Source organism: Seriola lalandi, unplaced genomic scaffold, assembly GCF_002814215.2.
Source record: "Seriola lalandi dorsalis isolate HSWRI2012SDOR001 ecotype SW California unplaced genomic scaffold, Sedor1 jcf7180002054182, whole genome shotgun sequence".
In the NCBI taxonomy this organism is placed as follows: Eukaryota; Metazoa; Chordata; class Actinopteri; order Carangiformes; family Carangidae; genus Seriola; species Seriola lalandi.
This window is the reverse complement of record NW_019524735.1, coordinates 158,301-174,454: the sequence shown is the minus strand read 5'-3', so window position 1 is coordinate 174,454 and position 16,154 is coordinate 158,301. Positions and strand designations below refer to the sequence as shown.

Sequence of the window (16,154 nt, the reverse complement as noted above, 5' to 3'; positions counted from 1 at the left end):
GCACGGGGTCTACAGGCCTGGAGCTGGGAGGAATTCAATGTTTGGTTTAAAAATATTTAATCCAGTAAATATTCACTTCCACACAGGGTTGGACCGACGGTATCTTTATTCACTCTGCTAACCTGCTGCCACATAAGTACATGATCAGGCCGTATAACAGATCAATACAAAACAGCAGTGTGTTCATCTTGATGACTTTATTTCTCCACCCATGAAATATTAAAATTTATACCTTTTATTTTGTCATTTCAGGAATAGAACTTCTAGTACATTCAAGCTGGGACATAAATTCACAGTAATAATTTCATTTTCTTTAACAACCTTAGTACCCTTCAGATGAAGACATACAATAATTTCTCCTGATAAAAAGCTTTATTTTTGTCTGATACATTTTCACATTTAGTCTTAATTTATCCTAATATTGAGGGACAGTTGTTAACCCTGTAATGGCCGACTACCGTTGATTTCCTGAGTGATGCATCACTAGGGTTTGTACATCCCGTGAAAGGTGACAGGAATGTTACACTCCACTTCTGCTCTGGCGACCTCAGACAGATCCTTGGCGTTGAGGATGAGGAGATACGCTGGTCTCTGGGAGCCGGGAGCCGCCACGATGGTCAACAGCACTCCTGTTGGGCACAGCACGCGATTATCACAAAACAGTTTCTATTATAGATGGCGTGGAATTAAATCTATTGTGTTTATACTGCTGCTGACGTACCATCATCCTCATCTATCCCATCAGGAGTCTGGACAAACAGGGGCTCTGAGGGGTAGGAGTCTGGTTCTTGCCATACCCAGGTCTCCCTGGTCTTTACATTCAACTTGCAGATCTGCACGCAAGGGAAAAACAAAATCAGTTAATGAAACAGTTTGTTTTACACACTCTGAATCACTTTCCATTGAAGGCATTTTGTTAACATACCCTGTCTGGTATGAAATGGTTGAGACCCAGGCCGTAGGTGTATGTGTAATTCTTCCCTCCGAACCTGTTGTAGTTGATCTGAGGGAACTCAAACGCTACAAAAAAAAATTTTTAAATGGTTAAATAGTAAAGATATTTCCTGTATCTATTAAAGATAAATGTGTCCACCATCACTAGATAAAAAAAGGTCTTGTTGGCACCTTGGCGAGGCCCAGAGAACAGCACCTCAGGCTCCAGCCAGATCGTCCCATCAGCGTGCATCACCGCTGTGGCTGTGGTGTACGGCAGGCTGACGAGGTTCTTCCCCTGCTCCTCCTACATCAAGTCCACGATAAGATGAGAACAAATAAATAAAAGACTTTATGTCTCTGAATGGCGAATGTGAGTCCTTGTGAATGAGTAAGTTAGCCGACAAACCTTGTGGACGTCCAAGGGAATAACATATCTGCGGACTTCCGGCTGGGGCGCCATCATGGCCGCCTTCTTCACCTCCTCCCAGTTGGCTCTCAGGTTGGCCAGCCAGAGGTAGTTGTAAACAAACTCAAATCTGCAAGAAAGAAGTAACAGTGAGCAACACGGATGCACCGATATCAAAGGAGTTTGTCGATGATATATGAGAAGGCTTAAATGAAAGCGAGTCAGTTACCCTTTCCAAGAGCACAGGTCAAAAACAATGAATCCTTGGTCCTCATAGGTGTTGATGTGATGAAACATGCCGATGGGCGCCCCTTTGAACTTATGGTCGATGTACTCTCCTGGGTCTTTCCTGGCAACGTGGAACAAGGTCTATAAAAAAAAGGTACATTAAAAAGAGATATCATGAGATGATGAGCTGATGATCATCTGAGGAATCAGCACATTTAAAGTCACTAAAGATATGAATCTACTCCCAAGCTCTTACTCCTTGGCTCTCGTTGGACTCGAAGCAGTCCATGTAGTTGGAGCCTCGGATGCTCCAGGCGCTCAGGAACTTCAGCAGGTTGATCTTCACCGGGGTCTCCACAAAGACAAAGTAGTTTTCTGACATCCCGAAGCTGACAATTGATACGGGAGACCATTAAAGCTTTTCATGACAACATGGACGATAACACACCAAATGGATAACTGGTAATAAAAATTAAACAAAAAAATCACACACCTGTGCACATAGGAGGGCTTGAACCGCTCAGCACTGGGGAATTGCACCACCACCTTGGACTTCTCGATGGGGTCAGACTTATCTATGAAAGAAAGCAAACGTTGTAAGTGTCAACTCTTTTTATATTTTCATTTCTAGGACTAAAGAGAGACTGTGCTTCATTTAAAAACATAAATGAATATATTTTGAAGAGAGAGAGAACATCTTTTAGGAGACATTTTCATGGTTTTTGAGAGGGGTCACTGTGATGTGTGTGACCTTTAACTCTGCATTCACCATTCACCAACTTATTTTTGTAAAACTGGTTTTAAGTTGCTTCCTGTTGTATCCCTGTGATGCCAACCTTTCTGTTCGGGTGGGATCTTGACAATGTTGTAGGCCAGTGTTGCTCCTTTTCCCATGCAGTTTCCAATGTTATACACTGTACCATCATTCTCAATGTGAGGGTGGGCTGTCACTCCGTTAATGTTGATATAGTTGCACATATCAATCTGCACAGGGAATAAAAACATTTTTACCGTGCTTTAATTTGAAGAAATATTGCAGTTCTGAGGTTAAAAATCCAGTAATGTAATTGTAATGATGTAGCTACCTTCTTCAGTGTCTCCAAGGTGTCAGGGTTTACTTTAGTGATGTAGTTGGTTTCTGTTACAGCGTAAAAGTCCTCACCAACAGGGTAGACATTCACCAGGCAGTTGTCTGTGACCTCAACACCCTTGAAGTAAGAAAAAAACCTGCAAACAAAAAAAATCCCGTTTCGCATAAAGATGTCCAAACGTGATGTTGAAATGTAACGGGAGATTTAAGAAAGTAGACCCAGTATATTCAGCAGTGTAGAAGAAAAAAGAAACCAAGAGGAAAATATACCTTAGTGCATAAAGATTAAACTGAATTTGAATTCTACAGTCATAAACATCCAGAAAAGAAGAGTCTGTGTATCTGTGTGCAACCAACCTGGAGAAAATGTTTTTGCAGGGGTCAGGATATGCAAATGTACCGAACTCGGTGATCACCACACGCTTCTCCGTGATGGCTCGTACATAAGCATCTGTTCTGACAAACCTAAGACAGAGGAGAGATTGACAAATCAAGAATTTCATTCCAAAACACTACATATAAACTCGTTGAAAAATCATTGTTCACCATCCTGAAAGCTTGTATGAATATATCCTCAAAGGTTTAGCTGTTGAGTGCTTGAATGTGTTACAGTGACTTGACAAAGCAAAGGTCCTTAAGTATTTCATGTCTACAAATCTGAAATCTAACCTCCCTCACACAGTATAATCAACTTGCAGAAACTTGAGACTCACTTGCATATGCATCTATTTATTTCTCTTTTTTCAATTGTTGTTAAAGTTGTGATGTTATTTCATGATGGTAATGTAGCTGTATGTGCAGCTTCTTTTGGAAAATCTTCATAGAATTGCCAGACAGCAATAACATAGCAAAACTAGAAGGGCACTCAGAGGGCAGTATCAAACAACATACACCAGACTTCGGAGAAAAAAAACATGAAAATTTATAGTAAATAATTTGGATCTGCCTTAAAATGTAATGGGTTCTTCCCAGACACATTGGTTCAGTATTTTTTTTGCGTAATCCTGCTGATAAATCATCAGACACGGGTGAAAACATAGGCCTAACCACCTTGAAGGTGGTGAATATACTCATGACATGATGCTTACTGTGATGGATTACATCTCTCAAGCATGTTTCAAGTCTCTGCAGATTGGTTTTGATGCAGCATGGAAACCAACGGCTGCTTGAAAGGCACAACAAGCTCCAAGGTGAAAAAATGTATTGGAAAGTGATCAGTACTCTGCTAAATTATGGAAATGGACTGAAAAATGACAGAGCAGTGGTACCCTCCTTAAAGCCTTACTTTCGGTAGTAGGTGACCTGGCCGTTCTTGAAGTCGAATTTGTGCATAAGGGCCTGGCCATCGAAGAGGTGATAGAAAGGTTCATCTCCAACCTCAAAAAGCCCAGGTCCCAAACGGAGGAGACTTCCCTTCAGAAATGAAGGAATCCTACCTGTAAAACATGATGAACATAAATGAGATATTGTTTTTGAAAACAGTTTGTAAAGATGCATTAAGAGCCTGCTTTGGAGGCCAGTTATGTGTTCTCAGAGGAAAGAAGAAAAAGCTACTCAAGCTACAAGTAAATTTCCTTAACAGTGTGACTGGTAGACGAATGTCAAAGAATCAGTCTGCAGTCTATTTCTGTCTGAGAGATGCAAACAAACCTGTGACTGTTGCTGGAAGAGGCTCAGACAACTCCTCACATGTCTCAAAAATCTTCCTGTAGCCACCAGCTGGGTGCTCAAATCTGTCACCAGAAAGTAAAGATATCAACAAACATCAAAGCCAAGAAATTTTAACTTGATGAAATTTCCAGCAAGTGAAATGTTAGTTATATAGTTTAAATCGTAAAAAAAAAAAAAAAAGCTGCAATTGGGTCAAGCAGTTCACAGTGTGAACTTTTAAATCCTTCAGGAGCTTCATCAGCTGCCGGCACACTAACAGCACAGGGTCATAGGGTCAAATTGCAGAAAAGTCTACATCTAAATAACACCATAGAAATTGGCAAATTATGAAGTTTCAAATAAAGCAGAACCTATCCCTAGGTATGCTGGTTTACAAATATGTTGTCCCCAATAGTTGTGCATCATGAGAAACTCACCGGCTGACCATGTTTTCTTCTTGCAATACAGAAAGCAACTCTTTAGAAAAACCCTTGGTCACTTCTGAACTGGAAGTCTCTGATCTGCCCAGTGGATTTAGGGGTATTTATTCGTCTGGTCACCGTCACAGTCACTGCAATCTGCGCTGTAAACCTTTACTCCTGGCCAATCATGTTGCACCATGAACAAGAATCTCTTTGTGCCAATATCCTCCGATGGGTGACTCAATGGTCACCCCTCTCAAACCAAACCGGATTTATTGCAGAGAATATTTATCACACAGAGAACCATGCTTTGCAAATGTGTTGCAATGATACATGTGATTTTATTTTGTTCAGATTTTGTCCTTTAAGATATAGTAATGCTGAGTCACATGAAGTGCAGTATATTTCAGGATATTGTCAGTATGTGTGGGGCTAAAAAAAAATGTAAATTCAGTAATTCAAAATATGTACAATTCACATAAAAGGCCATGGCTATATATATATATATATATATATATATATATTATTTGTACACTTTTAGATTTTTACAGGTATGAATTTATAGAAACAGCCATTGGGATCAAGACTATATTGTCCAAAAACAAACCTCTTAGTATTTCAGCACATTACTATCGCCTAATTTTAGATTAAATAATGCTTTTCCGAAATAAAAGATTAATAGGAAGAGCTGAAAAATATTGTGAAACAACAACAACCTTCACAGCTATTATTAGGTGCTATTGTACAATGCTCGTTAAATACAATGCTTAGTGGATGAAATGCGGCCAGTTGTTCTTTGGTCTGATCACAAAATGCCTTAACTTGCTTGTCTCAGTGCAACTATAATCCAGGTGTAGGGATTATGTTCGACGTAGGCCTGAAGACAAACTCTCTATTGTTTCTCCTGGGAAAAAACACCATTAGTAGAGAGAGTTTCTCCTGACGCAGTTTGATCAGTGGCAGGGTTGTGGTGTGGCTCTCTCGGTCAACACATGAGGGGCCGGCTTTAATTGGCAATATGCAACATTTTTGTGATAACTGATTAACAGAGATTTTCTCGCTATGCTCTTGAACTAAACCGAAGGGTCAGTAGTCAGAGTTATTTTTTGCTGCCACGGGTGATCAAAAACACCTGAGACTAAAAATTGTGAAAGGGAACAACAATACAACAATAGTGATGAAAAAAAAAACCACAAAGAGGAGTTCATGAAGTCCCTTCCTTTTAAAGTTAGAATTAAAGTATAGTCATTTAAAAAGTTGAAAGTCTTCTTTTTTGTTCTTCACATCTTTTAATTAAGTTGCCATAGACCAAATGTTTGAGTTCAATGATGAAAGCAGCATTTCCATATGTGAATGTGAAATTTACCAAGAATGATCAGCAACTGAACTGTTTACTTCTACAAGATACAACTTCACATCAGATACATTAATCTGCACATTAGTTCCAATTTTCCTTTCAATAAAACTCTGTGTATCTGTCCAAAATAAAAACAGATAAATACAATGAAAAACTAAAGCAAAACATACAGAAATTACAAGCATAACCTATATTTAGCCTAAATCTTTCCCACACTACTTTTACATCATAGACTGTATATAAAAAGTGTTGGATACAGCAAACCTATTACTGTATAATTATTACTTTAATATTAAACCATTAGCATTTTCTTACATTTTACTGTTCTATTTGTTTGAGGAGAAGCTATTTAACACAGGGCAGTAACCAATTATTATTTTCATTCTGGATTAATCTGCTGATTACTTTTTGATTAACTGATTGTTTGGTTTGTAAAACTTTGTCCAGACAACAGTCCAAACCTCAAAATTATTAAAAACAAATGAAAGAAAAAAAAAATCAAAAGAGAAGCAGCAAATACTCACATATAAGAACCTTGAACCACAAAATATTTGGCATTATTGTAGGCCTATTAAAAGAGATTCAAATGATTATCAAAATAGTTGGGTAGTTTATGGATAACAATAACATTTAAAAAGCACTTCAAAGGATTTGTATGCAAAAAATTGCAAAATTTGTAAAGTAACTATACTGTTAAATATGTGGGGGGGATAAAAAGTTTAATATTTCCATTTGAAATATGATGGAGTAAACGTAGAAAGCGGCATGAAAACACTCAACCAAAGTACAAGTACCTCAAATTTGTAGTTAAGTACATTACTTGAGTAAATAGGCGTATAGTCAGCCTACATTTCACCACTGAATGTTCTCTGTGAGATTACAGTTTCTTAATTGTTATTTCTTTCCAGACTGAATGAATAAATAATAGACAATAGCACATTCTTTTAGGGACGGTATGTCCGAGATTTTACATGCCTTACTTTCTTACCAATAGTCTCTGTGACCATATCTTTGTTTATGTGTAGAAGAAGGCAGGGCGACCCCTGTTGGTTATTGATTGTAGGTAAAAACTTACTCTAAATAATATTAGTCCTGCACGCACTTGTGTGCAAGACTAATATTACATAGATCGATTACATAAAGCGAAGATAAACCTTGTTTTTATAAATGTAAGGACGCTATTTTCCAGCAACAGCAGTTCAACTAAACGCATGCGCACATTGATCGGCATTAACTAAATATGGCGGCGGAATGCTACAGTCTGTCGTTGTAGCTGAGAGCTAACTAACACCTATCCAGCTAATTACCTACTAACAAGCTGATTTAATAGCGAGTAGACAACCGTTACTTTAGTAAAAGTTTGGTGGTTGATATAGCTGTAGTTGTTTGCACGGTTTTAGTCGGGAAGATGAATTACACCACGAAGGTAGTCCAGGTGACGAACGTGTCGCCGAGCACAACATCGGAGCAGATGAGGACGCTGTTCGGTTTTCTGGGAACCATCGAAGAGCTGAAGTTATTTCCACCGGAGTGAGTTAACTGGCTGCTGATTTATTAAGATAATTGTGAATTTAATTAAGACAAACATTAGCTGGATGGCTTGCTAAACATTTGTGGGACGGGGATGGAGGCCCATGCTAACCTGACTTGTTTGGCTAACAGTAACCTAATATACCTTTCGCTAGCTTCACTGAATTACATCCAAATCCATCGAATTATGATTTGATACATCATAGTTGTTTTTTTAAAATTAGTCTTTGAATAAAGCTTGTTGCGACACGGTCAGTCGAAATATTAGAGACTTAAATGGAGGCAACGAGTACTTTCTTATGCTAATTTCGGTTTGTAAGGTTAGACCAGTTATTTAGACTTTTATATTAGCGCAATTATACACTTGACTTATGAAGTGCAAGAAAAAGATGAAAATAAAGATACTTAGGATCTAACTTATGATCTGATATGATTTGTCTGCGTAAGACTAGTGTTTCTTAGTTTTGTATAATGTGCACATTTTTTTACTTACTATCTGACAATTTTAACAAACTATATCGATTTTTTTGGAGTTATGTATCGATTATGTTTTGGATTACTGAAAATGCCTGCCACAATTTCCTCACTGCTTGTTTTTGTCTGACCAATAGTCAAAAACCTTCAGACAGAAAAAGAGAGAAGCAGTAAATCTTGATCTGTTGAATTTATTGATTACATTTTTGCAGATGGACTACGTGGTTTTGACTTCATGTCTCATAATTAGACTCACTAAATCGCACCTGAGTATCTCATAATTTTGATTTACTAACAGTATCATTTTGTTGTTTGTCTGATTTACAAAGTAAATGTTTACACAGCTCATAAAATCTAAAAATGAAAAATCCAGCTAACAGCATCCTGGCCCATTAATGGGGACAGTTTAGGGGGTTGTTGCAGTGATGGGACATTTTACACTCTGACTTAAACCCTGCCTAATATCGAAGTTATGTATTTGATATCATGGCAGTAGTGTGTGTGTGGATACCCTCATTTGAAGGGCACAGTCAATGCATTTTCATATTTCACACAGACCATCTGAGTACAATTGGACCACATTTTTCTGTTAATATGTTGGACTTTTGTATTTTGTACTTCCTTGACAGTGATTCTCCGATGCCGGTGACGTCGCGTGTGTGCTTTGTGAAGTTCCAGGAGCCAGAGTCGGTTGGAGTGTCTCAACATCTGACTAACACCGTGTTTGTGGACAGAGCGTTGATTGTGGTCCCGTTTGCTGAAGGTTTGTCTCATAATTATTCCCATGTATGAGTGGTCCTTGTTGATTGAATGGCATGACTCTGGAACAGTGACGACGTAAAAGAGTAAAAAACGATTTCATCTGTCCTATTTGTGAAGTGCACAAGTCAGCTCACCCTTGTCTGTTTATGTGAGCTTTTTAAGAAAATTTGAATGATACTGGTTATGCCGTTCCCTCCCATTGTCTGTAAGAATCATTTAAAGCAGACTCTATTGCCAGATTTTTGGTATGCTGGGGTAGCACATGCCATATCTGTTTTATCACCACAATACAATTCTCCTAATAAACTGGAATTGGTTTTTTGGAAAAATACATGTACATTTCAAGCTGTGCGTGTCTCCTTAAAACAATGACTTACTGTGCATGTAGAAAGCGCGGTATACCAAAATCGGCTTTACAGACTAGGAGTTGAACATTCCCAAGATGTGGGCGCCGCAGGCACCTCAAAGTTCAGAAGTGAAGTTGTTTAAACTCTTAACCACATGCATTTTATTTTCTCCCCAATATTGGACTATCCTCTGTTAAACTTCTCTCTGTTATTTGTGTGTGTGTGTGTATGTGTGTGTGTGTGATTTTTGTAGTGAAGAAGGCAAAAGCAGCCCCCTCGTTGATGGCTGAAAGTGGTCCTCTGCCTGCCAACAGGGGATTGTAGACATTTGCAAAGGCCAGCAAGCATTCAAGCCCCATCCCTCTCTTTTTGTGTCTTCTATTCTTTCTTTGCCCTCTCTTTCTCTTTCCTTCTGTCAAACTTATCTTTTCTAGGTGGTTTAGTTTAAAGAGTATAACGGTCAGAAATGAAGGACATAGCCTGAAACAGTGCTTAATCTGCACTATTTTGCAACACTTGAATTCTGCTTCGCCATTCATTTTATGGTGGAAGCATTGTTCCTTCACAGATGAGGCTGGCAATATGCTTCATTTTCTTGAAGTCACCAAATCCCATGAAAAGACAAAAAGACTGTTTTCCAAAAACATATTTTAAAAGCACATTGTTGAGCTACACCGTTGCACTGGGGGACATGTTTATTCATTACAATGAACGCTGGCACTGCAGTTTATTTTGAGTAAGTGCCAGAGGCACCATCCTGCTGCTGAAAATAGTCACTACTGCACCAAATGTGTCTCAATCCACCACTGTCAGAAGTCAGAAAGTGTTGACAGACGGACTAAGACATAGTTGTTTTTGGTCTTTTCATGGAATTTATTGACAATAACTTAAAAAGAGTATACCCAGCCTCTTCCTTTTTAAAAATGGTTAAATTTACAACTGAACTAAAAAAAACTTTTAATGACAATCCCTTATTTGTGTCTGGTGGCAAAAGACTGTATAAAAAGACTGTGTTGATAATCAGTTGTGCAAAAACCACAATACCCAGGCAGCTGGGACTGCACAGACTAACTTTGAAAATTCACATTATCTTAATGGTCTGAACAAAGTTTGGGACAAAAAAAAGGGGAACACTAGTCAATGATTGGTTGTCTGATATAACGGTTTAACTCCATCTCGTCATGACTTGTCCAAGATACCCACCCGACATGACACAATGTTGGTACAATATTCTCTTTAACAGTGGTCTTCTTTTGTTGTTGTGTTTTACAGTTCTTTTTCCTGGCTCAGCCAGTCCTGTATACCAGGCCCTGCTGAAAATACCATCCAACAGTTTTGTCTCCTGCAGCAATTTCTCTCTCCAGTGTGCTTCTGTGTTTAAATGTTGTCATTACTGTGTGTCTGTATTTATGTGAAAGAGTTGTTTGTATGGGTGGATTTACTATGAGAGGATTATGAGGTGTTTTATTTGTTAATTGTGGGTCATTTTAAAATAACATCAGAGGATTGTTGCAAATGAAGATGATGCAATTATTCTTTAATTGGACTGTGGTAGTGCAGATTGATCAAACAAGTCATCCTCTGCCCAGGTTTGGTTAATTGATGCAGTGACAGGTAAGGATCCTAGAATAATGATGTACAAAAGGCACGCTACCTACCCTTACTTCTGTTATTGCCATTTAGTGTATGAACCACTTTATCCTCTGAAATGTGTTTTGGTAAGTAGACACTGATAGCTTGTGTAGTGTTCTTGCCAAATCCCTAAATTTCTCTTTGTTGTGTGTATCTCGATTTTTCTCTGTGTGCTTTTAGTAGCGAAGCCGCCAACGTGAGTCGCTTGTTTCAGTAAACGTCTAAATGAAAATTGAGGGCACACCCAACTGGAGAAGCAGCTGTGCTTGCTAACGTTTGGTTCATGACTTAAAAAACACGTTCAGGTGATATATTCTTGGCAGTGTTCATTGGAGTAGTGTGATTTATTCCAGTTATAGTTATGTCACTGCAATGATTTTGTTGAATTAAGGGAACTCTTCTCTGATCTGTAAGGTAACCATTTTGTTGAACCTAATTTGAAGAAATGCAGTGTGAAGACTTTTTCTTTGTCTTTTCCAAAATGTCTCTCTGTAGTTGATGTGTGTGTGTGGTGTGTGAAGATGTTGTTCTCTCCTAATGCCTGATTTTATTTTCCTGTAGGATCTATTCCAGATGAGGCTAAAGCTTTGTCACTGTTGGCGCCAGCAAATGCTGTTGCAGGAATTCTGCCAGGAGGAGGACTTCTTCCAACGCCCAACCCCATCTCCAATCCACCTGTAAGATCTCATCCTCACTGTCTCGGACAAAAGTCTCTGACCACTGGAACATGTAACGTATAGAGCTGCAAAGATTAGTTAATTAATCCATTAGTCGATCAGAAAAATAAATAATCTTCCTGTCAGAAGTGGCCCCACAGGAGGTTGTTGGTGAGATGTGTGTGGGATCGGTTAAGAATTTCCATTCTTCTGAGCACTTAAGAATTTCATCCATTTTGGCTTAAAAGTTGATTTATAAAGTTGATCCATCATCTTGCTAACAACAAATGACAAAACAAACCCACCTCAAGGTCGTTTCTTTGTGGTGTAATTTTAGTTTCTTCTTTTTAAAAATGGGTAAAAGGAATATTTCAATAAAAGAGTGAAAATTGAAGTTCAGTAGAGTGCACGTTTCAATTTTTTGCATTTGAAAATTGTCACTCGTTATTTGTGGGTAGTAATGTCTTTTGTGTGATAATGAGTTGGAACTGAAACAGTTATCCATGGCCACATCTGTCAGTAGCATTATTTCCACATTTCAACATCAGTAAGAGTACAAACAGTAAGCTAGCAAAACAAATGTGCCTTAACGTGTGTCTATGTGTGGGTTTTTTGTTTTTTTTTTTTTAATTCCAGATTGGAGGGAACCCTTTTGGTGCGCCGAACATGGACGCGATGGCTGCATTTGGCTTCCCAGGACCCAATATGAATCCCCAGGTGAGAGGTCGTCTTGAATGACAATGATTAGTTATTTTCCAAAATCGGCATAGTTTAAAACGCAGCATTTCTGATAATGCAAGCTCCTACTTATTTTCACTGTCTCTTCACAGGCTGCTGATCAGCTCTTAAAGTTCATGACGGATCCAAAGTACGTTCGTATAAAGAACTTCCTTTATTATCTGTAGACTGTGCCTGAAAGCAGTTTTAAATAACGCAGTAAAGACATAGATATGTTGTTGTTTTTGTAGTAGTGGGTCAACTAATGAATATTCCTTTGTTTAGACTGAATCCCCTGGCTGCAAGCTTAAACCTGAATGCAGGTTTGAAGGCTGACGGATCTAATAAAGAAATCGAAGAGGCCATGAAAAGAGTCAGAGAGGCTCAGTCGCTCATTTCTGCTGCTATTGAACCTGGAAGTGAGTGCGCACAAGTTGGGAGGACTTTCTTGCCAGGATGTTGACTTTGTATTGTGAAGCTGTCTGTTTTGTCTGCATTGCAGTGTTAAGCAGTCATGATTACTGTGTTTTTCTACCTTGCACTCATGTTGAATGTGTAATATTGCACCTTGAAAAATCATACACAATGTCTGGTTTTGCTGTCCTGCAGATAAGGAGAGCAAAAAGAAGCGCTCTCGGTCGCGGTCCAGGTCCAGAAGGAGGTGGTCCAGATCACGTTCAAGACACAAGTAAAATTTTCTGTTGATAATGTGAACAGTTGAGAAAGAGAAACTTTGCCAGCGTGCAAAAAAAGTTAAATGAATGTCTGTTTGCAGGCGAACCAGAAGCAGATCAAGGCGACGATCAGGCTCGAGAAGCAGGAGGCGCTCCAAAAGCCTACGCAGGAGACGCAGCCACTCCAGAGACCGGAGCAGGCGATCACGAAGCAGATCCAGGTGGATTAACTGTGTAAAACCTCAACCTTTTTAGCCTTCTTTCTCAGATTAACAGTTCGTCTGAAATCTTAAAATATTTACCCTTTTTAGAGATAGAAAGAAAGATGACTCCGGGAGAAGAAGATCTAAAACACCACCTAAAAGCTACAGCACAGCCAGAAGATCACGGAGCATGAGCAGGTGAGTACAGCCTTGGGTCTTCATGTGCTCCAGCAGAATTTAGTTTAAACAGCTACTCAACCCTTTGTTTACAAGTCAGGACACAGTGTTAACCTTGGTTTTCTACTACACAGGAGACGCAGGAGAAGTCGCAGCAGCAGCCGATCTCCTCCCAAAAAATCCCCTAAAAGGAGAAGCTCCAGGTCTCCATCTCCTCGAAGGTTGGTGTGTCTCTGTGAAATATTTGTAGCCAATAACGGTTAATCATATTATCCATATTTTAAGATCCTGATGAAGTAAATATTTTAAAACAAGGATAATGGGTGCTTTCAATCCTATCATGTTTGATTTGATTTAAACTAACTCTGGTGTGTTTGTGCACCTGTAGCTGTGTTCATGTGATCTGGACCAAGGAAATTAAATGGTACATTATTGCAGTTTAGTTTTGGCCCGATTTGTGTTCTCACTGACTTTTTACAAATGAATCAAGAGGAGTAAACATGAAGTCATACAGACTGATTGGTCTGTATGGTGACGCATCAGCAGCCAAGTGACTGACAGCGGGTCACTTTAATGCCTCTGTGTATATGTTTGTCCTCGGGTGGCACAAAGAGGAGCTCACAGACAAATGACTGATTATAAGCTTTATTAGTATTAGGCAGAAGATCGATCGCATGTTATGAATAACAAACAGGACGAAAGAGACGTGTTGCACCGCAATACACTGAAGGTTTTACTGTGGGGTCGCTGCATTTTTTTCACTTGACTTAATGAACTGACAAAGTGTACTGAGGATATAAACACAATAGACTGCAGTTTTAATTGCTTTTGACTGGTCCACACCTGTGTCCAGTTGACACCTTTCTCACCTGCCCAAACAAACTGAACTTACTGTGAAAATGCAACAGATTTCTTTTTAGCCGAACCAAAGAGGTTAGTGGTTTAAACACTTGCCCTCTTTAAAGCTTCAAAGTGGACTCTGGTGCACGTAGTTTGTGGTGTGAAAGCGAAATGGACTAAAGACAGGATTTTGTCATATTAACTGTTATTTTAACATTAATTCAAAAACTAAACCACTATTACATCCATCCTTAGGTCAGGATCTGTCGAGAAAACAATCATGATAAAACAACTGCATCAGCATAAGAGTGACTTTCAGCAAAACAGTTATAATTTCAATTAATTTCAGTCAGTTCAGTCAGTCCATATGACTTCATGAGTACTTAGAACTAAAAGGCATGGCTACATTCTGGGCATTTTGTGACACCAAAGACCTCTCTCTTCCCTCCACAGACACAAGAAGGAGAAGAAGAGAGATAAGGAAAGAGACAGGGAACGCAGGAGTGATAAAGACCGCAGTCGTGATGAACGTGAACTCTCCACCAACAAGAAAAAGAAAAGCAAAGACAAAGAAAGAGAGCGGGAGAGGAAATCAGACAGTGAGAAAGGAGACGTTAAGGTTGGTTATAGTATATTTGAGACAAGTCTTCATTCTTACACGCTGTGAACATCTGCTCTGATGTAAACCAGACAAGGCAGTAATACTTTAAAATGTCACATGCATTTGGTTTCCTCTCACAGATCACCAGGGATTACGACGAAGAGGAACAAGGCTATGACAGCGAGAAGGAGAGAGAGGACAGGAAGGATTCAGACGATTCTGCTTTGTCTCCTCAGTCAGTAGAAGGTAACGGCACAGCACGGCCCATGAAGCAGTCCAAAGTTAACGGTGCTGACGATCACCACGAAGAGGACATGGATGTCAGCGACTGAGTGGTCCATCACACCGTTTCCTACATTATCCCTCCATTTTGGTTGTGAAGGTGTTAAAAAGAAAAAAAAAATTATTTTTTTTTCTCGCCACTGGGGAAATTCTAAAATGTGAAATGTGTTTGAAATGTATTGATTTTTCACACAGGAATGTACAATACTTGACTGTTAAGTCTTTTTTGCCCAACGACATACTGTCTTTCTCTTGCTTTGTCACATTGCTTTAAAGTTCCCTTATGCTTTTTGCCTCTACAACTGTAATCAGTCCAAACTGGAATAAGGCTTGCTTTGCTTTCTTGAGCTTGTGTTGTAGTTTTGTCACTTCTTCATATATTGTATCTTAACATTTTTTTGTTTAGTGTTGTGATGTGATGCTCAGGCCTCTTTTGGAAATAGTTACATTTGCTTCTTGTTTGAAAGTATTGATTGTTTTATCAAATATTTCTTTTATAATAAAGCCTATTTGGAGAACAAAGACTTTTTAGTTGAAGTTTTTAATTAATCATTCCAAGCATTTAAGTAAGCGTGGGTTATGACTACTCATACTATGACTTTTTATGCCTTATTATACTATGACATTTTTATGTCTTACTATGCTGTGACCTTTCAATGCCTTAATGTAGTATGATGTTTTTATGCCTTACTATACAATTACAAAAAGAGGATATATTGTTATGACATATATACATCCTCTGCCTATGTGAAGATTTAATCAAGATTAATCAACCGGTTGGTTGACGGCTTCAAAAAGTCAATCTCTGTTTTGGACGGGTGGCGGGGTTGTTATGTCCCAGTGCTAAGACCAAACCTATGCACTTGGCCAAATCAAATTCTGCTTAGGGCTCTATAAAGGCTTGGGCCCGCTCTGTCTGTCACCTAACACTAACCTCAGGCATTTGGAATTATGGGTGTGGTGTTATGGATAAAACTGTCACTCATATGACTTAATATCATGATATTGATATATTACGTAATATCATACATTTACTAGCAGAAAACAAGTTCCCTGAGTTCCCTGAAAGTCAATACCTGTTGAAAATAAATACCTGGTATTTAGTGTTGTCATATGACTCCTTTGGGTCATATGACAACACTTAATACTTGGCCCATGACCCAGAGGGTC

At 38.9% G+C, this 16,154-nt stretch overlaps 2 protein-coding genes across 2 annotated transcripts; one reads left to right on the top strand and one right to left on the bottom strand.

Annotated features, from left to right (window-relative positions):
- Nucleotides 1-182: 182 nt before the first annotated feature.
- Nucleotides 183-4,838, bottom strand: LOC111653254 (retinoid isomerohydrolase RPE65). The gene is made up of 14 exons (XM_023403739.2): nucleotides 4,748-4,838; nucleotides 4,311-4,393; nucleotides 3,946-4,096; nucleotides 3,018-3,125; nucleotides 2,656-2,797; nucleotides 2,407-2,554; nucleotides 2,064-2,145; nucleotides 1,827-1,959; nucleotides 1,572-1,711; nucleotides 1,343-1,472; nucleotides 1,126-1,240; nucleotides 926-1,020; nucleotides 722-833; nucleotides 183-629 (listed from the first exon to the last, which is right to left on the bottom strand). The coding sequence occupies exons 1-14, from the start codon at nucleotides 4,756-4,758 to the stop codon at nucleotides 484-486; spliced, it is 1,596 nt and encodes a 531-aa protein (XP_023259507.1). The 5' UTR covers nucleotides 4,759-4,838; the 3' UTR covers nucleotides 183-483.
- A 2,478-nt stretch (nucleotides 4,839-7,316) lies between these two features.
- Nucleotides 7,317-15,508, top strand: LOC111653276 (uncharacterized). The gene is made up of 12 exons (XM_023403789.2): nucleotides 7,317-7,619; nucleotides 8,723-8,856; nucleotides 11,396-11,511; nucleotides 12,127-12,207; nucleotides 12,321-12,358; nucleotides 12,493-12,626; nucleotides 12,817-12,895; nucleotides 12,983-13,102; nucleotides 13,193-13,282; nucleotides 13,396-13,482; nucleotides 14,555-14,720; nucleotides 14,843-15,508. The coding sequence occupies exons 1-12, from the start codon at nucleotides 7,498-7,500 to the stop codon at nucleotides 15,032-15,034; spliced, it is 1,359 nt and encodes a 452-aa protein (XP_023259557.1). The 5' UTR covers nucleotides 7,317-7,497; the 3' UTR covers nucleotides 15,035-15,508.
- Nucleotides 15,509-16,154: the final 646 nt, after the last annotated feature.